The sequence below is a fragment of the Mustela putorius genome, unplaced genomic scaffold (assembly GCF_011764305.1).
Source record: "Mustela putorius furo isolate JIRA1106 unplaced genomic scaffold, ASM1176430v1.1 tig00000127_pilon_pilon_pilon, whole genome shotgun sequence".
NCBI classification, from domain to species: Eukaryota; Metazoa; Chordata; class Mammalia; order Carnivora; family Mustelidae; genus Mustela; species Mustela putorius.
The window spans coordinates 11,985,014-12,012,360 of NW_025421288.1; the positions used below are offsets into that span (position 1 = coordinate 11,985,014).

Consider the following 27,347-nt stretch of genomic DNA (forward strand, 5'->3'; position numbering starts at 1 on the left):
GCTAGGGGCCACTGCTTGTCCAGGGAAGAAATACGAAGAGAGGAAGAACACGGCCCACCAGGAATGGGCCCCACTTGGGGACAAGAGAGAGGTAGGAGTCCACAGGGAGCGTCCACAGGGAGGTCTATGGCATGTTCAGAGGACAGCCAGGGAGTGTAGCCTGGGAAAAAGAGGGCGGAGAGGTGTGTTCAAGACTGCACAAGTTAGGAGGGGCCTGGCGAGAGAACGTGCCCTTAGATTTGGGTTGAAGAAACTGGGGGAGGGGAGAGCCCTTTACAAGGAAGGTAGAGGCTAGAGTGGGCTGCCGTAGGGTAGGGTGGCCTAGTGTCCAGTTCTGGACATTCAGAGGCCTTCGAGCTGCTCTAGAGCCAAGGACTTAACAGTGACCTGATGACACCACAGGGCGGAGTGGCGAAGGGATCCCAGATAGCACGGGAGCCGCCTGCCACAGTGAGAGGCAGCCCTCCCTGCACAGACGCAGCTCAAACTTCTAGATCAAAATAAGTCGTTAGTTATTTTGTCAATAGGGAGCCTGAGACCAGAGGGCCAGCCCTGGCCCAGCCTGGCAGCTGCCCTGCCACACACCAACACCAGACTTTGGGCTGAGGCTGTGGGTAAGGACAGGGTGCAGGCAGCTGAGGCCTGCACCCTAGTTCCGGTGTGGGTGGAAGACCGGCCTGATGTCGAAACTCTCCTTCCTTTCCTGACACTGGCAGCCCAGTGCAGCCTCTGCAGAAGGGATCTGTGCGGTGGGGGAAGGCAACCATTCACGGCGGGCAGTCCCCTGGGAGAGGTCTGACTCCAGCCAGGCCCACTGCCCCCATTCCCCAGTGCTCCCATCCCTGACTCCAGTGACCAGGCGGGGCTGTCTCTCCGCACGTCTCTCCGCACGGCTGGGTCCAGCCCGTCATGCCACCCACCACTAGACACCGGCCCAGGGCCCTTGGAAAGGTGCTTTCTGCGAAGCTAGCCAGCATTTAGGGACATCTCGGAGGTGATGGGAAGGGGAGCCAGGGTCTCCTGTCTCAGCCGCCCTCGCAGGCACAGTCGGTACCCGCGGTGCCCAGGGTCTGAAGGCCGGGGCAGGAAGGCCGGGGCATGGTTGGGTGGCCGCTGGGGAAACGCGGATAACCCGGGGACAGCAGGATCGCAGGCCGCGGCGCACGCACGCGCACTCGCGCGCGCACGCATCCCAGGGGCCCGGGCCCCGCCCCTGGCCGGACCGCCCCGCCCCCGGACTCCCTCCCTCCTTCCTTTTTCCGGACCCGCAAACAGGGGTCTGCGCTGGGCCTGGGGCGCCCCCTGCAGGCTGCAGGGGGAGCCGTAGCCAGGCCCCGCCCGCCAGGAACTGCCCCACCCCCACCCCCGCAGACCCCGGCCCGGCTGAGACCCGGGTCCGCCAGAAGCTGCCCCTGGCTGCTTCCCCGGCGCGCGCGGTTGCCAAGGCGACTGAGCAGCGCCCCCCGCCTGCCCCCGGCGGGCGCGGGCCGGGCTGCGGTTGCCATGGCTGCGGGAGGCAAGGGGGCGCGCGGCCCGACGCCCCGCCCCGCCCCGGCGAGCCCCGCCCGCCCGGCCCGCCCTCCACGCCGCCTGCGCCGCCGCCGCGACTGCCGCCCGGCGTGGGGGCTGCGGGGCGCACCTCGGCGCGGACAGAGGCGAGGGGCCGCACCAGGCCTGGAGCCGAGGCGGGGCCGGGTCGCCCCCGCCGCGCCCGCCCTCCCTCCCGCGATGCAGCGCTGAAGCCCAGCATGGCCGGCCCGGGCCCCACCTTCCCGCTGCACCGGCTCGTCTGGGCGAACCGGCACCGCGAACTGGAGGCCGCGCTGCACAGCCGCCAGGTGAGACCCACCGGGCACCCTGGCTCTCCTCTGCGTAACCCGCTCAAAGCCGCGGTCTCCACCCTGGAGGCCGAAGCCCGGGTCACTGCCCCTCTCGCTTGAGCCTCTGGCCTGGGCGTCCAGCGCTGGGCCTGGCCCCGCCCGTCTGCCCGCTTCACACTGCATCCAACCCCCGAATTCGCGCCACACCACCCCGGAGCCAGGGTGAGGACGGCCAGCCTGGTTCTGGTCCCCAGGCCCCTCCGAACTCTTGACATCTGCGGCTGCACCTCTCCCTGACCAGGCTGCTGGACCAGGGCCCACCGCCTGACCCCCCGCTCTCTTCCTGGGAAGGCAGGAGAGGTGGGCAGGCCTCCCCACCTGCTCCCTCCCCGCCCCGCCCCCCCCTCCCCGCCAAGGAGGACACGGAGGCTCCCCTCAGCCATTTCCATGGCCTGTTCGCTGTCTTTATTTCCCGCAATGACCCCCAGCCATGTTCAGCCTAGTGGCCTCCTTGCTTCTCTCGACTTGCCCTGCGCTGAGTGTCCCATCTTCCCCAGCACGACATTGAACAGGAGGACCCCCGGGGGCGCACTCCCCTGGAGCTGGCTGTGTCCCTGGGGAACCTGGAGTCCGTGAGAGTCCTCCTTCGACACAATGCCAATGTGGGCAAAGAGAGCTGCCAGGGCTGGGCAGGTACTGCAGAGGGCAGAGGGGCCCCCCCCGAGGCTGGCAGTGGGGTTGGTGCGTGGCAGTGAGTGGCCAGGCCTGGGGCCTTGGATGGAGCTGCCCTCAGCGGCCTGGTGCCCCCAGTCCTGCAGGAGGCAGTCAGCACTGGGGACCCCGAGATGGTACAGCTGGTGCTCCAGTATCGGGACTACCAGAGGGCCACACAGAGGCTGGCTGGCATTCCAGAACTACTCAACAAACTCCGCCAGGTATGGTTGGGCACGGGGGTGTGGCCGGACAGGAGGGGCGGGGAGCCCTGTCAAGGGGCTGTGACAGACTGCATGGCAGTCTGGTCCCTCTGGTCACCCGCCAGTCGCTACTCGCTTGGTCTGCGCAGCAGGCTTTCCCATCACTGCCGACGACGTCCCTCTCTCTCTCAACCCCAGTCCAGGGTCATGTAGGAAAGAGGAGTCCCCGCCCACAGGGGTGAGATGGGCGAGATGGGGACCCTTTAGGAGGAAAGAAGTTGCCGACGTCAGGGGTCCTGGTGCCAGAAATCTCCACGGAGCTTTAGATGTGGGCCTCCTGGTGAATGCCTGTTTCCTGGGGGGACAGTTTCATCTGACGCAGTGGCTGCAGCCGGATGCCCCGGAGTGCCTGTCTGTCCTTACGCATGGGGGGCAGGTCCAGGGGGTCCTTGTGCCCTCTTTACAGATGCGGACTCTGGGACCCAGAGGGAACAAGAACACCCCACAGGGTCCCTCTGCAGGCCAGTGGCCAGGTGGACACTGACCTCCAGGCTCCAGATACTTATAGTCTGTTTCTTCCGAGACCTTTTTAGGGCCCCACTTCACCCGTTTCCTGGGTGGGGTGTGGTTGTAGTGGGGGCGTAGCTGGGACACAGCACTTTGAGACTTGCCCACGGGCTGGACTCCCAGAGCGGGGCTGCAGATCAGGAGCTGCCTCGGCCCGCGGGTCCTCCGCGCCTGACCCCTCAGCCGCTCTGGTCTATCTCAGGCTCCCGATTTCTACGTGGAGATGAAGTGGGAGTTCACCAGCTGGGGTGAGTGAGGACCTCTTGGCTTCCAGGGGCCTGAGGGGCAGGTGGAAATCTATGGGCGAGAACCATGGTGATGCCCATCCACCCTACAGTGCCTCTCGTGTCCAAGATGTGCCCAAGCGACGTGTACCGAGTGTGGAAGCGGGGGGAGAGCCTGCGGGTGGACACCAGTCTGCTGGGCTTCGAGCACATGACCTGGCAGCGCGGCAGGAGGAGCTTTATCTTCAAGGGCCGGGGTGAGCTCTGGGGATCTCCGGGGGATTCGCTGAGGGCGTGAGGCAGGCCACTGCACTCCTGCTCCCGGACTCTCCCGTGGCCTGTGAGGACCGTGCTGTTCCTTTCCTCTACTCTGTGGAAACGGAGGTTGAGGGTGGAGGGGACCCAGGGGGCTGGGGCCTGGCCCACTTAGCAGCCGGTGGCTACGGGCACCACGGTGGCCCTTTCCCCGCCATCTGGGGCCTGGCACTGACTTGCGCCCCTCACGCACCCGTGCCGGTGGGCAGAGGCAGGAGCCTTGGTGATGGAAGTGGACCACGACCGGCAGGTGGTGCACACCGAGACGCTGGGGCTCGCCCTGCATGAGCCGGAAGCGCTGCTGGCCGCCATGCGACCCAGCGAGGAGCACGTGGCCAGCCGGCTCACCTCTCCTATCGTCTCCACCCACCTGGACACGTGCAATGTGGCCTTCGAGAGGTCAGTTGGGGCCCGGCCGCACCGTGGGCCCTGGTTCAGGCCTCTGGGAGGGTGAGCCGCTCACAGAGGCTGCTCAGGTTGGGGCAGGGATCCCTGCAGGACCGGGGTCCCACCCAGACCACCTGCATGTCCCTTCGGCCCCGGCACGCCTGCCCAAGGACAGCTGTCTTCCTGGGGCGGAGGCTAGGTCAGGGAGGCCCAGCGTCTTGACTTCTGTCCTCGTGTGTCTTCCCATCACAACAAGGACTTTAGGCTGTGGTTCAGGGCAGCTCTTTGCCCCAGTGTGGGTTTCTCAGTAGTCTGGCAGTTTCTGGGCCAGAGTCCTTTGTGGGTAGCCTAGGAATCTGACCCTACCGGCCAGGCTGTTCTCTCTCTGACAACATATGTCTCAGTTCCTGGAGCAGACTTCAGAAATACCTTTTTGAAAAACAAACAGCTTTATCAGAATATAATTTCATATCGTGAACAGTTCACCTACTGAAAGTGCGATTCAGTGGTTTTTAGTGTTTGCAGAAATGCCCCATCGCCACAGTCAATTTCAAAACATTATCATCACCCCAAAAAGAAATCCTGTAGCTACCAGCTCCCTTGCCCTCACCCCCTTCCCCAACCCTAGGCAACCACTGACTCACTTTCCCTGGAGATTTCCTGATTCTGGACTCTTCCCCAGAGCGGAACCGTGCACTAGTGGTCTCGTGTGACCTCTTTCCCTGAGAACGTTTTCAGACTTCACCCAGGCGGTACTGTGCACCTGCTTCACTCCTGGGATTGCTGTCCATTGTGTGCCTTGCTCACATTTTAATTATTCACTCACCTACTGACGGACATCAGGATTGTTTCCATGTTTCGCCTTTATGAATGTTTCTGTAAACGTTCATATACGAGGCTTTGTATGGACATGGTTTCCATTTCTCTCAGGTGTATAGCAGGGAGTAGAATTGCTAGGTCATCTGGAAACCAGATGTTTAATTGCTTGAAGAACTGTCAGACCATTTACCAAGGGGGCTGCAACATTTTCCGTCCCCTACACCCCAGGGGACAAGGGTTCCATTTCCTTCGAGTCCTCACCGGCACTGGTGTCCGTTTACTTATTTTTGGATTATAACCACCCTAGTGGGTGTGAGAAGGGGTATTTCGTCACACTGTGATTTGCATTTCCTTCATGATGAATAATGTGGAGAACCTTTTCATGTGCTCATTGGCCAATTATAGCTGTTTTTTGGGGGATGTGTCTATTCAGATCCTTTGCGCATTTAAAAAATTGTGTTCTCTTTTTACCGTTGAGTTGCAGGAGTTCTTTGCATATTCTAGATCTAAGTCCCCTCTCAGGTATATGATTCGCAAGTATTTTCTCCCGTTCTGTGGGCTGACTTTTCACTCTCTTGACTGTGTCCTTTGAACACTTTTAATTTTCGTGAAATACAGTTTATGCATTTTTTTTCTTCTCATCGCCTATTCCTCCGGCATCCTATCTAACAATGTTCTGTCAAATCTAGAGTCACAAAGATTTCTCCTGTGTTTTCTTCTGAGAGCTTTTTAGGTTTAGCTCTTACATTTTGGTCTTTGATCCATTTTGAATTAACGTGTGTGTATAGTTTGACGAAAGGGTCCGACTTCATTGTTTTGCGGGTGGACCCGCTGGTCCCAGCACCATGCATGCAAGACTCCTCCCTCTCATTGAATGGGCTTGGCACACTTGTGGCAGATCAGGCGACCACAGATGTGTGGGTTTATTTCTGGACTCTCAGTTCTAGTCCGCTGGCCTAGATGTCGGTCCTTGTGCTAGTACTGCTCTGTCTTAGTAAGTGTTCCTTATGGTAACTTTTGAAATCGGAAAGTGTGAGCATTTTGACTTGGTTCTTCTCGCTCAGGATTATTTTGGGTATTCTGGGTCCCTTGCAATTTCTTTTGTTTTATTTTTATTTTATTTTACTTTATTTTTTTCCCTTGCAATTTCATAGGAATTCCAGATCCATTTTGTCAGTTTCTACCAAGAAGTTGCCAGGTGGGATATTTTTTTTTTTAAGATTTTATTTATTTATTTGATCACAAGTAGGTGATCAAATAAATCACAAGTAGGTGGGGAGATCACAAGTAGGTGGGGGAGTGTGGGAAGCAGGCCCACCGATGCAGGGCTTGATCCCAGGACCCTGAGATCATGATCTGAGCCAAAGGCAGAGGCTTAACCCACTGAGCCACCCAGCCGCCCCGCCAGGTGGGATCCTGACAGGGTTTGCGTTGAATCTCTGACTCAGTTTGGGGCGTGCTGTCCTCTTGGCAGCGTTGAGTGTCTTCTCCCAAGACCGGTTGATCATTTCCCACTTACTTAGGTCTTTCATTTTTTTTCTCAATGTTGTCATTTAGAGTTCTAAATTTCCCTCTAACCACTGCTTTCGCTGCATCCCACAAGTTTTGAGTATTGTATCTTTACTTTCACTTCTCTCAAAGCATTTTCTGATTTCTCTTTTGGTTTATTCATTGACCCTTGGGGGTTTTTTTTAGGAGTGTGTTTACTTTCTACACATTTGTGAGTTTCCCAGATCTTTATTCTTTTATTGGTTTCTTATTTCATTCTCTCACGTTTGGAGAACATACTTTGTATGACTTTTCTCCTTTCGGTTTTGTCGAGGCTCCTTTTATGGCCTAGCATGTGGTCCATCCTGAAGGACGTTCCACGTGCACCTGAGAAGAATGTGTGTTCTGTTCTTCTTGGGTGGAGTGTTTTAAGAAAGACTATTAAGTCTGGTTTACAGGGTTGTTCAAGTCTTCTGTTTCCTTGTTGATCTTTTGTCTCCTTGTCATAACCATAATCAATAGTGGGGTATTGATGTCTCGCAACCATTATTGTTGATTCGGACACATTTTTATTTTTCACTTTTTATTCTGGGAAACTTCAAACACGTGTGAAAGAAGAGAGAATAGCATGTCCTCTTCGCCCAACTTTAACACTTCACGGGTGTTCTGTCAATCTTGTTGAATCTGTCCTTCCTTGCTTTTTCCTTTTATTCTCTGGACTACTTGATTTTATTTTTAGAGAGGGAGCGAGAGGTGGGGGAAGGGCAGAGAGTGAGAGAATCTTAAGCAGGCTTCGTGCCCACCGTGGAGCCCAATACGGGACTCAGTCTCTTGACCCCGAGATTATGACTGCAGCCAAAATCAAGAGTTGGACGCTCAGCTGACGGAACCCCCCCAGGCGCCCCTTCCCTGGACTTTTTTTTTTTTTTTAATTGTATTTATTTATTTATTTGAGAGAGATCACAAGTAGGCAGAGAGGCAGGCAGAGAGAGAGAGAGAGAGGAGGAAGAAGGCTCCCTGCTGAGCAGAGAGCCTGATGTGGGGCTCCATTCCAGGACCCAGGAATCGTGACCCAAGCCAAAGTCAGAGGCTTTACCCCACTGAGCCACCTAGGCGCCCCAACTTTTTTTTTTTTTTAAAGATTTTATTTGTTTGACAGAGAGATCACAAGGAGGCAGAGAGAGAAGCAGGGGAAGCAGGCTCCCCGCCGAGCAGAGAGCCCAATGCGGGGCTCGATCCCAGGACCCTGAGATCATGACCTGAGCTGAAGGCAGAGGCTTAACCCACTGAACCACCCAGGCGTCCCTGGACTATTTATTTATTTATTTATTTATTTAATTTATTTATTTGACAGAGATCACAAGTAGGCAGAAAGGCAGGCAGAGAGAGGGGGAAGCAGGCTCCCCACTGAGCAGAGAGCCCGATGCGGGGCTTGATCCCAGGACCCTGAGATCATGACCTGAGCTGAAGGCAGAGGCTTTAACCCACTGAGCCACCCAGGTGCCCCTGGACTTTTTTTTTTTTTTTAAGATTTTATTTCCTTGAGAGAGAGAATGAGAGAGAGCACATGTGGGGGGAGGGGCAGAGGGAGAGGGACAGGTAGACCCCCAGTGAGCAGGGCTCGATCCCAGGACCCCAGGACCATGACCTGAGCCAAAATCAGATGCTTAACCCACTAGGCACCCCGGCGCCCCTTCCCTGGACTATTTTTAAAGCACCTCCCAGATGTCACGTCACTTTAACAGTAAATGCTTCTGCATACTACTCTAACCGATCAGGAGGTTTATAAAGCCAGCCCCAACGCCATTATCACGCCTACCGAAGTTACTGATAATTCCTCAGTACCCGTTTAGTGCCCAGTCCCTGTTCGAGTGTCCCCGGCTGTCCAGGCATCCTCCGCAAGGCCCTTGCGTTTCACAGTGGGAAGGCAAATTGGAAGGGGTCTCTGGAAGGGAGAGAGAAGGGAGGCGCTGGCTAGGGTCGAGGGGCACCGGCCCTCACGAGCTCCTGTTTGGTCTGTTGCAGGAACAAATGTGGTATCTGGGGCTGGCGGTCTGAGAAGATGGAAACCGTTAGCGGCTACGAGGCCAAGGCAGGAGAGGCTAGTGGTGGGGGCTGGGGTAGGAGATGAGGCCCAGGAGCTCCTCCGCTTCTCCACATCCACCCACGTGGAGGAGAGACAGCGCAGCCCATGGGCTCTGGGAGCCCGGTGCGGCCGTGGGAACTCAGGGGGGCCCGAGTGCCCAGGCCGAGCACGTTAGGGATCACCCCAGCACGGGCCCTGACCCCGGTTACCGAGATGACACGAGGAGTGCTTTCCCCTCACGACTGAATCCCCACGGTTCAGAGCCACCACCTCCTCCGTGGTGGGGGGCGAGAGCCCGTCTGTCCCTGTAGAGAGGAGGACCTGGGTCCTGCACTGGTGAGGCTGAGTGTGGGGAACAGGCTCTGAGCCCTCAGCTCCTGCCGTGTCCCCCCTGCTCCCCAGGTATACAGTGCCACCAATGTGGAGCTGGTGACACGCACCCGCACGGAGCACCTCTCGGACCAGGACAAGTCGAGGAGCAAAGGTAAACCCAGGTGCGCCTGCCTGCTGCCTCCCGCCGCCTGCTGGGGTCCCTGGTCCAGGGTCGGGGCCGCAACCTCTGGGACAAGCTGGGAGGCCTCCCCGTTCCCATGTGTTCTGTCTCCCACCCACAGGAGGCTCCCGGAGTGGATGGGGGTGGGGTGGGGGAGGGGACGGTCTGGGGGCAGTGGCCCAAAGTCTCCTCAAGGGCTCCACCCTTTCTCCTTAGCAGGGAAGACTCCGTTCCAGTCCTTCCTCGGGATGGCCCAGCAGCACTCCTCCCACAGCGGGGTGAGCCAGGCCCAGGGGGGTGGGCGCCACGGGCAGGGGCCCACTGGGTGGGGCCGGGCAGGCACCCTCCTGAACACTGAGTGTGGTCATGGGACCCTCCCAGGCTTCTGTGCAACAGGCTGCCAGCCCCACCAACCCCACAGCCATTTCCCCCAGTGAATACTTCGATCCCAACTTCAGCCTGGAGTCGAGAAACATCGGCCGCCCCATTGAGATGTCCAGCAAAGTGCAGAGGTGAGGTCTTGCAGCTGGCTTGGGGACTTCCCTCAGGGATGGGGACCCTGGCTGGCGTGGTCCCCCTGAGCCCTTACAGACTCCTGTCACACATGGGGCCCACCAGAGTGGGGAGATCTACTCACTCAGCCGGCTTCCTGCTAGGTTCTCCTTGGGGACTGGGGTCAAGTCTGCTTATCTGCGGTTGTTGGCGCCCAGCTCAGGGCTGGGCCCCGAGGACTGGTTACACTTCTTTGGCGAATGAGTGAATGAATGGGCGGGCGGCACCACCCCCCATTTATGGTTCTCTGTTCAGTGCCAGCTTGGGGCAGAGGGAAGGGCCTCATAGCTGTACCGTCTCTGGACTCTGTGGCCCCAGGAAATGTCTTCCCCTCCAAGAGTCTGTTCTCCTCAGTAGAATAAGTCACACTAGCCGCCACCTGCTCACCAGGGCACTGGGAGCATCTGAGGAGCCAGGACGTAGAGCTTACGATGGGCCCAGCACTGTCGCAGGGGCCGCAGGTGGACTCAGCCACTGAGTGGCAGAGCAGAGCTTCAGACCCTGTAGTCCTGTCCTCTGGGCTTTGCTGGACCCCAAAATACGGCAGATGTGAGGTGCTGGGCGGCTGTGGGCCGAGGAGGACGGGGCTGTGGAGGAGGCCCTGACTGAAGCCAGTAGCCCGGCCCTGCCCGCCTCTTCCAGACGAGCTGAGGCTCCCCTAGGCCCCAGCTCAGGGCTCAGGGTCCCACCCTGGGGGGACGGCTGGGGCAGTAGAGTCAGAAGGACATAAGCTCCCTGGGGGAGGCAGGTGGGGACAGCTGAGCGGACAGGAGGCCAGCTCAGGCTTGGCAGAGAGCGTGAGTAAAGCAGGTGTCCAGGGCAGGTGAGTCTTAGCAGACCGGCCACCAGAGCTTCCTTGACGTCCTGTACAGGTTCAAGGCCACACTGTGGCTGAGTGAGGAGCACCCGCTCTCCCTGGGTGACCAGGTGACACCCATCATTGACCTGATGGCCATCAGCAACGCCCACTTTGCCAAGCTGCGTGACTTCATCACCCTGCGCCTCCCCCCTGGCTTCCCGGTCAAGATTGGTGAGGACCGGCCTGTGGCCCCAGGGGCGGGGGGTGGCCGCTGGCCCCAGGGCTCAGTGGCTCAGGCTCACTGCCTCCTCACAGAGATTCCCCTCTTCCACGTGCTCAACGCCCGCATCACCTTCAGCAACCTGTGTGGCTGCGACGAGCCCCTGAGCTCCGTGTGGGTGCCGGCCTCCGGCTCCGGCGGCCCGGGATCAGGTACCTGCGCGGCAGGGAGGCCGCCCCGCTCCCCTGAGCCCCGAGCCCCCGGGACTGAGTGCAGCCCTCCTCCTGCACAGGGAGCCCTTTCCCGTGCGAGGTGGACCCCGCTGTGTTCGAGGTGCCCGAGGGGTACAGCGTGCTGGGCGCGGAGCGCAGCGAGCCCCTCCGCGACGAGGACGACGACCTGCTGCAGTTTGCCATCCGGCAGAGCCTGCTGGAGGCGGGCGCGGAGGCCGAGCAGGTGGGACGCGGGCAGGCCCAGCCCGCCTGGGTGCTGGCAGGGGCGGCCGCTGTGACAGCTCCGGGCTTCGTCTGCCGCAGGTAACCGTCTGGGAAGCGCTGACCAACACCCGGCCCGGGGCTCCTGCCCAGGCCGCTGCTTATGAGGAGCAGCTTCAACTGGAGCGGTGAGGCCCTCCAGGACCTACCAGCATGTCCCGGCCTGTCCTTCCCCAAGGAGGCTGCCAGCCGGGGCCCGGGGGGGGGGGTGGTCCTTGGCTGGTGGCGGTGGGGAGGCGCGGGTCCCGGGATCCCATGCCCTCTTCAGGGCCACCCTTCGTGAGCAGTGCTGCCTACCACCGGAGGGAGCATGAGGATGGGGGAGACGGGGCCCCTCACCCCGCGTCCCAGCCACCCTGTCCTTGCCCTTGTACAACCTCCATAGCCGTGACCCTGCCCTTAGCCTTTTTCCCCAGCCCCAGTGCTCACTGGTCTGCCCTCCCTCTCACGCCTTGTCTGGAAGGGCCCTCCAAGAAAGCCTGCGGATGTCCACAGAGCCCAGTGGCCCAGAATCCCCTCACAGGACACCCCCGGCCCCGGCACCCCCAAGCTTTGAGGAACAGCTTCGCCTGGCCCTGGAGTTGTCCTCGAGGGAGCAGGCGGAGCTGGAACGCCGGGGCCAGCAGGAGGAGGAGGACTTAGAGAGGATCCTGCAGCTCTCGCTCACCGAGCACTGAGCCCCGAGCCCCTGGGAGGGCTGTCTGGGCTGCTCCCCACCTGCTTTTGTAACTTATTTATTTATAAACTCTCTGCTGCTGAGCTTGGGGCCTGGAGCCCTGGAGGTGGGTCTGCGGTGGAGACCTAGGTGGAAATAAAGAGACTTTCAGCAGCAGACTTACTCTGCTCCATGGGGAGACAGGGCGGGGGGCGGGGGAGGTGACACTGAGGGGAGACGCTGTGGGCAATGGCGGCGGACCTGGGTTTGAATCCTGGCTGAGGCCCCTTTAGTGTCTCTGAGCCTCAGTTTCCTCAGCTGTAAAATTAGGCCCTACCCACTCCCCAGGCCTGTTGCCAGGGTGAAATGAACCCACATAGGTTAAGTCCCTTACAGAGTCGGTGCTCTGTAACCTCGATTCCCTGGAGCCTGTTTCCCCGCCACCCCCCCCCCACCCCAACCCCGTCGGAGACCCAGGTTCCTCCTCAGACTCCCTGGGTCTTTCCCAGAATCCACCTGTGCTCCTGTCCAAGAGGGGGAGGGGCGGGGCCTCCAGACTAGCCCCAGCCAGCTGGGAGGAGCCCCTGCGCCCCAGGTCTGGGTTCCTGCACTGACCCCAGCATCTTCTATCCGATTAGTTTCGGACAAGTCACTTCCCTCTGCTGCAGCTCAGCCCTGCTTACCTCCGAGGTGGCCCTGAGGGTCCCCCGTGAGCTGCAAGGGTTAGTTCTACACACCGCCTGATTCCCCCTGAAGCTCTGCATGTCTTCCAATGATTCGTGCACAGAGTGGAAGCAGGAGGGCCAATCAGCAAGGAGAAATAATTTGGGGGTGCCCCCCCAACTTAAGACTCACTGTGTTTGATCCTCTCCAAGACCTGTGTCCCCAGCCCCGCCTCCCTGGGACCCATCCATCTCCTCTAGGTAATAGCGCCGTTGAGGTCCAAAGCAGAACTCAGGTGACCTAAGTGGGCGGAGCCGGGAGGGCAGGGGCAGGGACGCCTCCCGGGAGGAGGGACCAACCCCAGAACGAAGCCGGCAAGTTGCAGGACCTCTGGACACTTCCCTCCGGCAGCCCTCCGCACCTGCGCCCCGCCCCGGGTCCGCCCCCAATCTCTCCGGGGGCGGGGGCGAGGCGACCCAACCGGAGGAGTCGCGAAGGGAGGGGCTGCGGCCGCTCCGTGCTGGCTCCGCAGGCTGGGCTGGACGAGTGTCTGGCCCTTTAAGGGCCGCCCCCGAGGAGGTGCCAGGCCCTGGTGGCTCCGGTCTTTCCTTCCTGGTCCTGCGGGGCAGGGACTGTCGGTAGAGCTGTGGGAGGGCAAAGTGCCCGGACCGGCCCAGGTGTTCCCCCGCCAGGCCCTATGGCCCTGGTCACCGTGAGCCGCTCACCCCCCGCCAGCGGCCACTCCACGCCTGTGGGGCCCACGGTAAGTCTGGCTTTGCCGTGGTCCGGCCCACGCAGTTGACTGCCAGCTGGGCCTGGGGGAGCACGTCCTGCCCACTGCCAGTCTTCCCTTGAGCCTGGGGGTACGGGGAGGGGGACCCCAAGGATCATGCTGGAGGGGATTGGGAGGGGGTCTTGAGGCTCTCAGGAACTCAGACCAAAGACCTGGAGCCCCAAAGCGCCAGCCCAGACAGCAGAGGCCCTGCCCACTTCCAGGCGCAGATCTGGGCCAACCCCTTGGACACCTCCAACACCCCCACCCACTCTCACCCCACGCTGCCCTACCTGGACCTGGGCCCAGGCTCCCCCAGTGCCTCCGGGTGGGGAGGGGACTGGAGTGGACTGGAACCGGAAGGGATCTGACACCTTCCCTGGTTCTAGTCCTTAGTTGTGGGGGGAGGTGATCCCACCCCTCCCCCTAGCAGCCCTGAGAGCAGAGAGGAGGGTCCTGGCCACTGCCCTGCCCGCCTCACTCTGCCCTGGGGGCCGCTTTCTCAGCAGGACCAGGCATCCAGGCGGAGAAGCCGGCTCCAGAGAAGGTGAGCTCTTCTCCCCAACACAGACACCCACGTCCAGCTGCCAGGCTTGGCCACTGCCACCTTGGAGGACTCACAGCCAAAGCCAACTACTGACTGTGTGGGGCAGTGTTGGCAGCGGGCACTGCTGGTGGGCGCAGTCGGCTTGCAGCCCTGACCCGGCTGCTTTTGCTTCCATCTTGCCCCTGGTCACCACCATCCTGGACCCTGGTTTAGGCCTAGTCACAAACCAAAGTGCAGGTTGAGACCACAGGGTTCGAGGACTCCTGGATCACCACCAAGCATCTCCCGAGTTAGGCAGGTGTGAAGAGAAAGGGAGCAACCCAACCCTTGCCCCGCCCCCCAATTAGACAAGTGGCTTGAGAGCCTCCAAGACAGTGGTTCCCCAAATGGGGTGGCCTTGGCACTTGGGCATTGGTTAGAAATGCACATTCTCAGACCTCCGCTCCAGACCTACTGACTCTCCAGGGATGGGGCCCAACCCCTGTTTTAAGAACCCTGGTGGGTGATTCGGATGCACCTGTCCTGGGGGGTACGAGGGACCCTAATGGCTTACCTGGACCCTGCCAGGCAGAGCTTTGCCGTGCTCCGCGGGGCTGTCTTGAGACTGCAGGATGGAGAGGATGAGGGAGAAGCAGCTGAGGGTGGTCCCGAGGCGGTGGAGAGACCCCCAGGCGAAGAACACCCCCATGGGGACCAGACGGATGACGGGCACGGGCCCCAGAGCCCCAGGAAGCAGGAGCAGAGCCAGCACCTACATCTCATGGTGGAACTGCTGAGGCCGCAGGACGACATCCGCCTGGTGAGGGGCGGCCCAGAGCCCCTTGAGAAGGGAGGAGAGCCTGCCCTGGAGGGGGGTGGCGAGGAGGGTGGAAGGGAGCTCGCCCGTGTGTCTGAGTGGGGAGCAGTAACAGGAGCCCCCAAACACTGACGAGCCTGCCGTCTCAGCTGGTCGGTTTGACGGGGCACAGTCAAGTCTTGGGGTCTCTGGCAGGGTGGGAATCGGTGGGGGGAGGTCTGTCCTGCTTGAACCCGGTTGGGCCGGCTTAGGGCCAAGAGCTGGGAATCACACGGAGACGGGGTTCCGTGCAACCCGCGCCCGCCCTTCCTGACCCCAGGAGTTGCGAAGGCCTGGCCTGGCGCTCAGGAGGGCCTGCTGAGCCAGAGGGGGGCCAGGCACCGGGGGCCCCAGGTGCGAGCCCAAGGACCAGCTCCCAGGCACCTGTGGGGCACCTCACTACCTACTGCAAGGTGGGAAGAACGAAACTGCGAAAAACAAAAGCAGACAGGCTTTCTGCAGCTGAATTTATTCCCTGGACGCACCATCCTTTGTTGGGGATTGTGTCCTCAGTATTTCCGGGGTGACAAACCTTTCTGGAATCAAATGACGGCGATGGCAAATGAAGAGGTTTTTTTCCTAAGCCCCGTCCTGGGCAGAAATTGAAAATGGACGATGTCAGGCCCGTTTTCCCCTCTCTCCATACATATGCCCTTTAAGAAAAAAATCTTCTTAAACGTTTTGTGGGACCATGAAATCCTAAAGTGGGGAATCGTCAGGTGATAGCTCCTAATCTGGTATCTGAGAAGAGGAGGGTCTGTTCTAGGCCCAGGGGTGTGTCAGGCAGGGGTGGGGGGTGCGGGGTCTCCTTGGGCCCCTGTCACCCTGGGCTTCTGGCTTCCCGTCTTCCGCAGGCAGCCCAGCTGGAGGCAGCCCGGCCCCCCCGGCTCCGCTACCTGCTGGTCGTTTCCACAAGAGAACACCTGCGCCGGGATGAGACCGTCCTCCTGGGGGTGGACTTCCCGGATAGCAGGTGGGAGCAGGGAGAGGACGGGAGGGGGCGAGGAAGTGAGATGCTGGAGGGCAACGGCTCTTCTTCTGTCCCCTGCCAGTTCCCCCAGCTGCACCCTGGGCCTGGTCTTGCCTCTCTGGAGTGACACCCAGGTGTACCTAGATGGAGATGGGTAAGAGGTGGCGACTGGGGGAGGAGAAGGGGGAGGGGTGGGGCCCGCAGGGGGACGTGTGTGACGGGGCAGCTGGGCACTGGGGAGCAGAGGACGAACTCCGGGCTGGACGTCTGGGGTCTGGGTCTACTCATCCTTACCTTGGATTTGCTGTGTGATCCTAGGCAAGTTGCCTAGCTTCTCTGGGCCTCGGCTACCCCATATCTGGCAAACGAGGCTTATCTTGAAGCCTGGTGACGCGCGTACAGACCCTGAGGACCAGCCTCACGGGGTGGCTCATGGGCCAGCCTCTCAGGGCTCTGTCCCAGAGCCTGGGGTTGGGTCTCACCCGCACCCCATCTCCCTCAGGGGCTTCAGTGTGACGTCCGGTGGGCAAAGTCGAATCTTCAAGCCGATCTCCATCCAGACTATGTGGTGAGGGTTAGGATGGCCCCACTCTCACGCCGGCCTCCTCTTCTCAGAGATGGCCGAGGGTCTGGGGAGGGGTGGCGCGGAGGACAGTGTGAGCCCGCCTCTCCCCCGTCCCAGGGCCACGCTCCAGGTGCTGCACCAGGCATGTGAGGCGGCCCTCGGCAGCGGCCTGGTGCCGGGGGGCAGCGCCCTGACCTGGGCTGGACACTACCAGGAGAGACTGAGCTCTGACCAAAGCTGCCTCAACGAGTGGATGGCTATGGCTGACCTGGAGTCCCTGCGGCCTCCCAGCGCCGAGCCCGGCCGGTCAGTGCGGGGAGCGGAGGACAGGGAGGGTGCCGTGGCCGCTTGGGGCAGGGGGCCCGGGACTGATGGGCTCGGCTCCCAGGCCCTCAGAGCAGGAGCAGATGGAGCAGGCGATCCGGGCTGAGCTGTGGGAGGTGCTGGACACCAGTGACCTGGAGAGCGTCACGTCCAAAGAGGTGGGCTCAGTCGGGAGAGCATGGGACTTGAGCTCGGGGTCATGAGTTCAAGTCCCATTTTGGGTGTAGAGCTTACTTTAAAAACAAACAAACAAAACCACCAAAAAGCACAGAAAACCCAAAGAAGTGGGCTGGTGCCAGGGAAGGGGGAGGAACAGGGGTGAGGAGGGAGCGCCCCCCCTACAGAGCAGGGGGAGGGGGCGTCTGATGCCGGCAGGTGTCCTCCAACTGGGGCAATTTCCTCTCTTTCTTCCCACCTCCCTTTCCTCCTGTCTTGAGCCTGTCCCCCACACCTGGCCTCAGTTCCTCTGCCTAGACGGGAGGTCAGGCCCTCTGAGGCCCCAGAAGGCAGGGTGGGGCATCCGGGCACTTGCAAGGGACCCCCTGAGCCTCGGTGGTGGCGCTGTGGCTCTGCGCGCAGATCCGCCAGGCCCTGGAGCTGCGCCTGGGCCAGCCGCTGCAGCAGTACCGCGACTTCATCGACAACCAGATGCTGCTGCTCATGGCCCAGCAAGACCGCGCCTCCCGCATCTTCCCGCACCTCTACCTGGTGAGCAGCAGCGGGGGGGGGGGGGGGGGGAGGCGTGAGGGTGGTGGGCCCGAGGGTGCCGCCAGGACGACGCTGCCCTCCCTCCTCCCCCCGCAGGGCTCTGAGTGGAATGCGGCGAACCTGGAGGAGCTGCAGAGAAACAGGTACAGGGCTCTGAGCCCCTCGGATGGTCCGCCTCCCTCGGGGGCTGCTGCTCCCGCAAGGCCTGCAGCCTGAAGGAAGGGCCTAAAGTTCCCTGGGCCCGCTCGCCCTCCGCCCCTCCGCGCACTGTGAGGCCAGCCCCAGCCCCAGGGCCGCAGTCCCACAGGGAAGAGGCGCAGCCCGGCGTCCTGACAGCCTTTCCCAGGCAGGAAAGCGCCTCTCCATACACGTCTCAAGGGAGGAGCGTCTGCCCCTCTCCTGGGGATCTGGCCGCCTGCTCTCCTGGGTTCCTGCCATCTGCCCTCTGATTTCCCGGGAAGGCCATGCGGTCTCAGCTTCACTCAAAGCTATTCTCTGACCCCCTGACACCAGAGGGCTTAGCACTGCGGTCAGCCCGACTGCTGGCAGGACCAGAGGGGGCAACACCACCCCAGCAGGGCGACAGGATTCGCTCGGGGTCACGGCCACCTCCTCTCCACCTGACCCTCCCAACCAGCCAGGCTATGCCGGGTCTGCAGGCCGATGGGCCTCGTATGCCCCCACCCCCAGCCCGGCCCCGTCGGCCAGACCTCACGCCCTCCACCGGCCACCGCAGGGTCAGCCACATCTTGAACATGGCCCGCGAGATTGACAACTTCTACCCTGAGCGCTTCATCTACCACAACGTGCGCCTCTGGGACGAGGAGTCAGCCCAGCTGCTGCCCCACTGGAAGGAGACCCACCGCTTCGTGGAGGCCGCCAGGTGGGGGTCCCCAGGCCTCCCGCGGCTTCCCCCAGCCCAGCTCCAAGTGGTCCCCAGTGCCCTCAACTCCCCCGGCCGGCAGGGCCTCACTGCCCGCCCTGCCCTTCCCCTATACCCACTGTGCCCGCCCCCACAGGACGCAGGGCACCCGGGTGCTCGTCCACTGCAAGATGGGAGTCAGCCGCTCGGCCGCCACTGTGGTCGCTTACGCCATGAAGCAGTACGGCTGGAGCCTGGAGCAGGCCCTGCGCCACGTGCAGGAGCTCCGGCCCATCGCTCGCCCGAACCCTGGCTTTCTGCGCCAGCTGCAGACCTACCAGGGCATCCTGACTGCCAGGTTCGAGGGGGAGACGGGGGGGAGGGGGAGCGTGAGTAGGTGGGTGTCGAGGTTGGCCTTGAGGCTCGGGTGGCCACTGGGTCACTTACGGCTGACCCAGGGCCCCTTCCTTGCAGCCGGCAGAGCCACCTCTGGGAGCAGAAAGCAGGTGGGGCCTCCCCAGAGGAGCCCCTCGCCCCCGATGTCTCTACACCATTCCCGCCTCTTCCGCCAGAGCCGGGGGGCGGTGGGGAGGTGAAGACTACGGGTCCGGAGGAGAGCCAGACAGCCCCGAAAGAAGAGCCTGGGCCACGGCCCCGAATCAACCTCCGAGGGGTCATGAGGTCCATCAGCCTCCTGGAACCTTCCTCGGAGCTGGAAAGTGCCTCAGGGGCCACTGACCTGCCTGAGGTGAGGCTGGGGCCAGGGAGGGAGCCCAGGCTGAGGCCCAGTGAGGGGACAAAAGTAGGGACAGGTGGGGGTAGGAAGGAGAGAGACTAGGACTGGGGCTCGGCTTCCCATGGGGTCGCCCCCACCCCCCCGGTGGCTCTGTTTCGTCCCCTCCAAGCGGCCAAGGAGACCCAGAGGGAGCCAGTGAGCACACTGCCCTCCACGGGAGCTGGAGAGCAGTCCTGGGGCCGGGGGTGGGGGGGTGGGGGGGGATCCGCGGCAGCTTCTGGGCTAAGCCAGCCCTGGGCTGGAGGCTGTGGGCGCTCTTAGCCTGATGAAAGGCTTCGTAAGGGCAGCGCTGCCCAGCCACCCTCCGCAGGCCGGGAGCGGGACAACAACTGCTGACCCCAGAGGAGGGGGATGAGGCGATCTTGGCAGCCCCTCTCTAATCTGAGGGGCAGTCGACCCATCAGAGGCTGGGGTGCAGGGGGTCATGGTACCCACATAGCCAAGTGCTGGCCTCAGCAGTGGACCTTCACGAGTAGAACGAGTAGAAGAGCAGAGGCTGGCTTTGACCGTAGGAAGCCAGACCACCCTGCTATATCTCGCTCTCTCTCTCTCTCTCACACACACACACACACACACACACACACACAGAGGCCAAGATGGCCAACCTGGAGGAAGGGGAGCTCATCATAGAAGGCGGGAACATTTGGGAGAAGCTTCCTGGAGGAGGTGGCACTGGGTATAGATGGTTGATGGGTGAGGGTGTGTGTTCCTAAAGGCAGAGTGTCTTCACCCGGTGCCCGGCTCAGAGCCCAGCACCTGGAGGCCCTTAGGACTGGCTGGAGAGAGGCAGAGGGAGCAGGGGGAGGAGGAGGAGGGCGCCTCAAGGATATGGCAGGAGTGGGGACGCTCAGGAAGGCTTGGGGGGCCAGGAGATTGAAGGGGAAGGCCAAGAAGCAGGGACGGTGAGGCTGGGGTGCTGTTTTGTCGCCTGTGGAAATGTGACGTGCGAGGAGCCCAGTCTCTGCATTCACTTACCGTTCCACACCTGCCCCTTTCCGGGCTCCGGGCTCAATGCCCCTGCCCTGGAAAGACTTCTCAGTGGTCCTTCTTCTACTCTGACCCTCGCAGGTGTTTTCTTCAAATGAGTCTTCAGAGGAAGACCCTCCAGAGCCCTGCCCTCAGCTCTCAAAGGCCAAGGGAGGCAGGCGGGGTCCTCAGGGGCCTTGGCCGGCCCTGAAGTCCCGCCAGTCTGTGGTCGCCCTCGACAGCGCCGCCCTGGTGGCCACCCGGACCCAGGCCTTCCAGGAGCAGGGGGAGGCTGCTGGTGCCTCGGCACCCAGGCTCCGCGGGAAGGTGGTGAGGCAGGCCAGCGTGGATGGCAGTGGGGAGGAGGGCGAGGCCTGAGCCCTCACACACGCCCGTGGCCCCCAGACACAAATCAAGGGGCCCACACACAGCTCCTGGGATGAGCATCCTTCACTCCTGCCAACCTGCCCACATTCCTTAAGCCCCCCGCCCAGGTGACGCCAAGACCCCATCGTCACTACAGCCTCGGCGGCTACGGCCTTAAGTCTCAGACATATCCTCCTCTCCAAGGGCTCACGACCTTCTTTGTCTATAATGGGGATGTGACAGAGACCGAAGATCTCTCTGGGGGCAGGAACACCTTGCTTCATTCTCAGTCGCTGCCTGAAACACGCACTTGCAGCCACATATGGACACTGAGCTCCCCAGCGCAGAAAAGCCCTGCTTCCTCCCTCACTCGCTCCATCTGCCTCACTCCTGCCTCTTTCATTCCTGGGGGCCGCGAGGCCAAAGAACCAGTGGCCCTTAAAGGCAGAGAGTCACCTCAGTCCCCAGGCCCGGAGGCTCTGAGGAGCGGGGAGCTGGCCCGCAGGTGGGGCTGGCGGGCCGGCCTCCCTCCAACAGGCCACAACCGGCCGCGTCTTTTGCTGCTGCCCCCAGCCAACTCCCCCACGGACACTGCGCTGGGTCACAGGACACCAGGCCAAAGAGAGTCTTCTTTTTGTCCTTTATGGCCTCCGGCCAGTTTTTCACAGTCTTAATGGTATCTGGCTTTGTACTTAGAAATAATAAACATTTTCATATTATTTTCACTTTTATGATAAAGCTGTCTGCCCGCGAGTCTGATCCTTCTCTGGTTACACGAGGAGTCTGGTCTCTCCCAGCTCCCAGGTGTCTTGTGACCGGCCTGTGTGCGGGAGCGGTGGGTTTGGGGTGGAGTGGGAGGAAGAATGGGGAAGAGAAGGGGGGAGACCCGTGCTGTCGCCCTCCTCTCCGAGGGCAGGGCCTGGGTGGATGGTAGCTGCCCACGTGCTCCCCAGGCAGGTTGGTAGGGGTGGGGTGGAGGGGACAAGCCTACACTGGGCAGCAGGTGCTTGGCTCTGTTGGGACAGCTGAAGGGAGTTACCCATGAGAAAGTAGGAGCTGCCGACGCCTATCTGGACAGGACCAAGCCTGTTCCAGAAGCTACGGTTCCTTTTGGACACTTGATTATAGTTCTTTTTTTTTTTTTTAAAGATTTTATTTATTTAGGAGCTCCTGGGTGGCTCAGTGGGTTAAAACCCTGCCTTCAGCTTGGGTCATGAACTCAGGGTCCCGGGATCGAGCCCTGCATGGGGCTCTCTGCTCAGCAAGGAGCCTGCTTCCCCCTCTCTCTCTGCCTGCCTCTTTGCCTGCTTGTGATCTCTGTCTGTCAAATAAATAAATAAAATCTTTAAAAAATTTTTTAAATATAAATAAATAAATAAATGAAGATTTTATTTATTTATTTGATAGAGAGCACAAGTAGGCAGAGGGAGAGAAACAAGCTCCCCACCGAGCAGGGAGACCAATGCAGGGCTTGATCCCAGGACCCCAGGACCATGACCTGAGCCGAAGGCAGAGCCTGACTGACTAAGCCACTGAGGAGCCCTTGGTGACAGTTCTTGAGCAGATTTAGGGTCCCAAGAATCTTCCTCCTGCCACAGTGCAACAGAGCCTGTCACCGCCAAGAGAGAAGTCCCCTCAACGGGCCCTCCCCTTCTAGGTACAGATTCCTTTTGGTCAGGTTTAGCATTCAAGGAGAATAAGTGGTCCTGTCTTTGTCGCTTCTGTCCCCTCTTCCCAAGATCATATTCTCTGTCCTGTAACACACTACTTTGTTTGGGGTTGGGGCGGGCATGCAACTCCTTCCTTCAGAGCCGACTCGGAGGGAGGAGGTGGCACCAAATGTTCTCATTGATGGAGAACTCATGGCCCATTTTAAGGGCATTTCTCATCCAGATCCTGGGGGGACCCCAGCACTGTTCTAGCCCTGGAGCACCAAGGGGCGGGGAACCTGGGTTCTAGCCCTGGCTTTGCCACTGAGGTCACTCCACCTCCAGTCCCTGTTTCTTTTTGTAAAACAATGGGATTAGACCAGGAAATCCCTAAGTGCCCTGTCCCCCTTCCCACTTTGATATTTTAACAATATATGCCCCCCCATATATATATATATTGATAGAATTCACCTTCAACCTGTTCTCTAGAAGAGGAAGCATTTGCATCTATCTGTGGGTGACATGCCTAGTGACACAGGTGGGTTCCAGGGAAGCCAGTCTGATTCTTGGTCCGCTTGGCTGGTCAACCCTTCTGAGCGAGCTGCCTGCCATCCCATGGCCAGCCGCAAGTCCCACGCAGACTGCCATTTCAGTGGTCCTAAACCATAGGGTCAGGTAGGGTGACAGCGTCAGGAGGGAAGTCAAGGCCAGGCCCTGCCCTTCTGTAGCCTCTGCAGCTGGGAAGGAGGGTCCTACCATGAACTCTGAGTTCCAGAGTTGACCAGAATCTATGGAGGACTCCAAGAAGTAAGAATTCAGCACCCGGGAAAGCAAAACCTGCAGGGGAAACTGCATCAGAAATGGAGCCAGGGGCACCCGGCTGGCTCAGTCAGTAGAGTACCTGACTCTTGATCTCAGAGTGGTGAGTTCAAGCCCCACACTGGGTATAGAAATTAGTTGGAAAAAAATGCAGACAAATGATTAAGAAATACATTCACGCGCACGTGCGCGCACACACACACACACATACAGCTCATATACATTGCTAAAGGGGCAAAAAAAAAAAAGTGTGTCCCTTTGATCTTATTTTCCAATCCATCATAGGCAACCCGTTACAGCTTCTTCCGAGTCCCTCCAAAGACATTCCATGCTTATGTCATCAAATATATTTATCTATTCTTTTAGAAACAAATTATAGCCTATCAACATTCTGCACTTTGAAAATTTTTTGCATATCAGTTCAGGAAGCTCTGCCTAATTTCTAAAATAATCATACGAACTCTTTTTCTTTTTTTAAGATTTTATTTATTTATTTGGTCGGCGGGGCGTGGAGAGCCCAGAGAGAGAGTGGGAAGGAGATGCAGACTCCCCATTGAGCAGAGAGCTTGACCTGGAGCCCTCACTCAGGACCCTGAGATCATGACCTAAGCCAAAGGCAGACACTTAATGGACTGAGACCCAGGCGCCCCAGAACATATTTTATTCAATGGACTCCACTGTTTACTTAAGCGGTCATCTACTGAAGAGTATTTAGGTTGTTCATGAATTTTCATTCCAAGTAATGCTTAGGTTACTCCTGTATGTACTTTCTGGTGCACACACGGACGAAACCTGTAGGGCATATTTCTAGAGCTGCTGAAGCAAAGCCTATTTGTATTTAATTTTGAAAGGAGTTGTCTCATTTCCTTCCAAGAAGTTGCACCAGTGTACAGCAAATGGGAATGTCTGTCTGTGTCCTTAAAGGACTGTCCAGCCTACAACACTCCAGTGCTATTTCCATCGAACGTAGCTGCGCTCCCAGGAGACAGAGCAGGCATGATTATTAACACCTTTTTGGAAACAGGAAAGTGAGGCCCAGAAAAGTCACTAAGACTCTGATAAGGCCTGCAACAGAGCCCAAGTATCTAGATCTCGGACTGGAGGCCTAACTCAGACGCACAGGGCAGCTCCCGGGCAGGCTCACCCAGATTCACCGATTCACCCAGAGTCACCGGTTCTGACGGAGGCCAGCAGGAGGGAGGGTGGGGAGGACCCCCGCCCAGGGAATCCCAAGTCGGTCCCTGGCCGGGGCAGCAGCCCGGCAGGCGCCGGACGGGTCGCCCAGCCCAGGCGTGAACCCTCGGGCGAAGCGGAGCTCACGTCCCTGGGACAGCAGGTGCCTCCTAGGCCAGCTCCCACCTCCATGGAGTCCTCCCTCCGTCCGGCCCCCGCATCGGCCCGCCTAGGACCGACCGAGCCAGGGCGGCCCCTCCTCAGCACCAGATTTCAAAAGGGCAAAATGGTACGCGCCGAAGAGAGCGTGCCCTCGCCGCTTCACCCTGCGCCCCAGACGCCTCAGAGCCGCGGATGCCAAGAGAAACTACCTTTCAGGCCTCCGCGGCCTCTCCTACGCCAGCAGCGCCCGCGCCGGGGTTTGGGGACCGGGTGGCGGAGAAGGACCCAGAAGCTCAGAACCCACCGCGACGCTCCGGCGCCATCTGGCGTCCGCTCTTTTGGCCTCCGGGTAGCAGCCCGGAAACTACATTTCCCACCGCGCCTAGCGCGTCCGCGCAGGCGTGAAGAGCCTCTCTCGTTTCCATGGGAACCTCCGAGGGTCCCAGCTGCTCGACTCTGAGGACCGCGTGGCCGTTGCTCCCCCTCAGGTGCCCTCGAGCTAGGGGTCTGCAGAGGGGCAGAGTGGGGGGCTTGCGGGGAGGGAGCCAGGCGGCTCTGGCTCCCGGGACCAGCGCTGCCAAATGCTCGGCGTCCGTCCGGCCGCGCGCTCCCGGGGCCTCGACGTCCTGAGGCGAGGTGGCCCGGGGAGGCCTGGCTCGGCGAGGCCAGTGTCCGCCTCCGGCCCGCGCGGCCCCGCTCGCTTCGCGCCAGCGCCCGGTCCCCGGCCGAGAGCCCGCGCGCCGGCAGGTACTCCCGGGGCGCGGGCCGGGCGCGGCTGCCCGCGGGATGGTGGGCGCCGCCGCCGGGCGAGGAGGAGCAACAGCCGGGCAGGACAGCGAGCGCGCCCGGGGCTGGATCCGGCTCTGCCCCTCACGGACCCGGACCCGGGGCCACCGCTCGGGGCTTCGGTGTCCCCCCGCCCCCGTCAGTGCGGCCAGGGCTGGAATTCTGGGGGCACCTTGCGGTCGCGTCGCCGGGCGGCTCGGGCTCTGCGCGACCCGGGGAACGAGCCCCTTCCTCTCTCCGCGCGCGTTTCCTCCGCTGTCACGGAGGGAGGTTGGAGCGGGTGATCCTTGCGGCCTCTTCCAGAGGGTGTGGGGTCTTCCCCGCGCGTGCAAGAAGAGGGAAAGGGACCTGGATGGCTTGAGCGACCATCTCAGCTCGCCGTCTGGAGTCAGAGAAGCTTGGGTTTGTGAACTGCGGGCAAAGTTACTGCATCTCTCGAGCCTCCGTTTTATCAGATGCAAAACGGGGGGTGATGAGCGTGCCCCAAATGAGATAATGTGTGTAAGTTTTTGACCCCAGGCCCGCCCCTAGTGAAATCCCAGCCGTCATTTCCGAGACTCTATAAACATTCCTTCGCTATCATGAGACCTTTCCTGAATTTTGGAGTCGCTCCTCTGCTGATGGGCAAACCCATTCTCTAGGAGGATGGTTAAAGGCTGATTCCGATGGGAACCAGCTGTGGCTGTCCTCCCTCCAGCTGTGGTCTGGGTTCTGTCCCTACCCCACAGCCTCTAGGGAGGCGGCCAAGCCCACACCGGGCAGCGGGGAAGATGCTTTCCCTTCCCGAAGATTCCTAAAGGATGTGAGCACTCGAGTGCTAATGGAATTATTTTCATATAACATTTACGTAGGACTGGATATACACACAGTCAGAAGGAATTCGTCAGAGTTCTATGCCACTGGCTTTGAGTTCAAACTTCGTATTAATTGGGAAAACCCTAACAAGGAATTAAAAAAAAATTTTTTTTTAAGATTTTATTTATTTGAGAGAGAATGAGTGAGAGAGAGCATGAGAGAGGAGACGATCAGAGGGAGAAACAGACTCCCCAAGGAGCTGGGAGCCCGATGCGGGACTCGATCCTGGGAGTCCGGGATCATGACCTGAGCCCAAGGCAGTCGCTCAACCAACTGAGCCACCCAGGCGCCCCCTAACAAGGAATTTTAAATTAGTGATAAAATGTATCATTTATTAAGTCTGGGAATTCCTAGTGGCTTCACAAACAAGCCTTCACTTATCCAACAGGCATCTTGATGTGGAAGCTAGGTGTTCTGCAGGTTGCTTTTGCCTGCTTGTTATGTACCTGGTAGGGCTTGGGGTCGTCCGAAGGATGCAAAGATGTAGAAAATGATCGTTGCCCTCAAGAAAAGTCTGTGTGTGTAGGGGGATGCCTGGGTGGCTCAGTGGGCTAAAGCCTCTGCCTTCAGCTCAGGTCATGATCCCAGAGTCCTGGGATCGAGCCCCACATCGGGCTCTCTGCTCAGCAGGGAGCCTGCTTCCTCCTCTCTCTCTCTGCCTGCCTCTCTGCCTACTTGTGATCTCTGTCAAATAAACAAATAAAATCTTTAAAAAGAAAAGAAAAGAAAAGAAAAGTCTGTAGGGGTGCCTGGGTGGCTTAGTGGTTAAGGGTCTGAGTCTTGATCTCAGGGTGGTAAGTTCAAGTCCCTTGTTGGGCTGCACACTGGGCATGGAGCCTACTTTTTAAAAAAAAGTCTATAGAGAAGATCATTTGTGCCTACCAAACACGGACTGCAGGAGGAAAGTGATGCGTCCTGAGAGAGTACAGGTGTCTGCTGTGCACGTTCAGAGGCAGGAGACCCCACTGCTAAGTGGCTGTGTCATGAGAGCAGCAGGGAGCAGACAGCGTTTCAGCCGGGCCTTGGAGGATGTGGACGAGGTGCATGTGTGCAGAAGTAGGGCAAAGTTACTGCAGGTTCCCTTCTGGCAGCCCGTGGGGGAGAAATGTCTGGGGCCCTAACTGGATGTGAGGTCTTGGAAGGCAGGGACTGGGTTTGGTCAGGGTCTGACTCCCAGCATGGCATGTAGGCTCTGTTAGTGAAGGAGCAAGGGTTGTGAGTTTCCTGCAGAGATGAGCCCAGGTGTGGTCTTTGTACTGTCTTGAGACCCTTTTATTAAGCTTCCATGCTGTCTTATAGATGTCCTTCTTGGGGAGGAGTGTGAATAAGCAGGTGATTATGGGGCATAGGCAGTATTGGTGGCAGGTTTAGTACAGTAACTGGGAGCCCGGTGAATAGGGTTTCGTGAATGGGTAGGAGGGCGTGTGAGCCTTCGTCCCTGGAAGTGAGCGGAATAGCCACAAGGGAAGGACACCTTGGCATGGCGGTGTGAAGCGGTCTTGGGGCCCAGTGATGGCCACTCCTTTGGGTCTGTTCTTGGCTCTTCTTTGTCTGTGGCCCTCTCTTCCCCAGAGAAATTTCTTGCCCATTTATGACCCACCTGGGGGTGGAAACCATGTCCACCGTGCCGAGGCCTGTGGCGGCTGCGGAGGAATGAAGCTGGCTTCAGCAGTGCCTTCTTCAGGCTGACTTCTGG

General features: G+C 59.8%; 3 protein-coding genes across 18 annotated transcripts in view; all 3 read left to right on the plus strand.

Moving 5' to 3' along the window:
* Positions 1–1,576: 1,576 nt before the first annotated feature.
* On the plus strand, positions 1,577–12,010 carry ANKRD13D (ankyrin repeat domain 13D). Of its 4 annotated transcripts, none has more exons than XM_004759711.3 (15): positions 1,577–1,838; positions 2,378–2,513; positions 2,631–2,755; positions 3,504–3,549; positions 3,639–3,782; positions 4,050–4,239; positions 8,560–8,626; positions 9,023–9,104; positions 9,330–9,391; positions 9,495–9,625; positions 10,538–10,695; positions 10,780–10,896; positions 10,977–11,140; positions 11,221–11,306; positions 11,642–12,010. In XM_004759711.3, the coding sequence occupies exons 1-15, from the start codon at positions 1,749–1,751 to the stop codon at positions 11,853–11,855; spliced, it is 1,812 nt and encodes a 603-aa protein (XP_004759768.3). In that variant the 5' UTR covers positions 1,577–1,748; the 3' UTR covers positions 11,856–12,010. The 4 variants fall into 4 exon arrangements, with proteins under 4 accessions (XP_004759768.3, XP_044921627.1, XP_044921630.1 ...); XM_045065692.1 differs by having other exon boundaries at positions 9,333–9,391; XM_045065695.1 differs by having other exon boundaries at positions 2,639–2,755.
* A 506-nt stretch (positions 12,011–12,516) lies between these two features.
* On the plus strand, positions 12,517–20,945 carry SSH3 (slingshot protein phosphatase 3). 4 transcript variants are annotated; one of them, XM_004759496.3, is made up of 14 exons: positions 12,517–13,259; positions 13,778–13,815; positions 14,383–14,614; positions 15,505–15,623; positions 15,703–15,774; positions 16,123–16,188; positions 16,303–16,491; positions 16,574–16,667; positions 17,089–17,217; positions 17,314–17,360; positions 17,954–18,100; positions 18,237–18,437; positions 18,554–18,827; positions 19,944–20,945. In XM_004759496.3, the coding sequence occupies exons 1-14, from the start codon at positions 13,194–13,196 to the stop codon at positions 20,217–20,219; spliced, it is 1,950 nt and encodes a 649-aa protein (XP_004759553.1). In that variant the 5' UTR covers positions 12,517–13,193; the 3' UTR covers positions 20,220–20,945. The 4 variants fall into 4 exon arrangements, with proteins under 4 accessions (XP_004759553.1, XP_004759552.1, XP_012915384.1 ...); XM_004759495.3 differs by having other exon boundaries at positions 12,523–13,259; positions 13,775–13,815; XM_013059930.2 differs by having other exon boundaries at positions 13,174–13,259; positions 13,775–13,815; positions 14,387–14,614.
* Positions 20,946–23,793: 2,848 nt separating this feature from the next.
* The window catches only part of LOC101691887 (classical arabinogalactan protein 9-like), a 49,906-nt gene continuing 46,352 nt past the window's right edge, over positions 23,794–27,347 (plus strand). For 6 of the 10 annotated variants that reach the window (XR_006602230.1, XR_006602229.1, XR_006602231.1 and 3 more), the window contains exon 1: positions 24,384–24,498. Coding sequence is in view for 5 of the 10 variants with exons in the window: in XM_045065825.1 (XP_044921760.1) it covers positions 24,434–24,498 (65 nt within the window). In the remaining 5 variants the exon portion in view is untranslated. Of the gene's footprint in view, positions 24,499–27,347 lie in introns of all 10 variants that reach the window. The other 4 variants (XR_006602227.1, XR_006602228.1, XM_004759497.3 and 1 more) reach the window with 3 other exon arrangements.

Coding starts and splice junctions, on each gene's coding strand:
- ANKRD13D (XM_004759711.3), top strand. CDS start 1,749: ATGGCCGGCCCGGGCCCCACCTTCCCGCTGCACCGGCTCGTCTGGGCG. Junction 2,514..2,630: donor GAGCTGCCAGGGCTGGGCAG/GTACTGCAGAGG, acceptor TGGTGCCCCCAG/TCCTGCAGGAGGCAGTCAGC. Junction 11,141..11,220: donor CGGGCGCGGAGGCCGAGCAG/GTGGGACGCGGG, acceptor CGTCTGCCGCAG/GTAACCGTCTGGGAAGCGCT.
- SSH3 (XM_004759495.3), top strand. CDS start 13,194: ATGGCCCTGGTCACCGTGAGCCGCTCACCCCCCGCCAGCGGCCACTCC. Junction 16,492..16,573: donor CCCAGCGCCGAGCCCGGCCG/GTCAGTGCGGGG, acceptor CTCGGCTCCCAG/GCCCTCAGAGCAGGAGCAGA. Junction 18,828..19,943: donor GGGCCACTGACCTGCCTGAG/GTGAGGCTGGGG, acceptor TGACCCTCGCAG/GTGTTTTCTTCAAATGAGTC.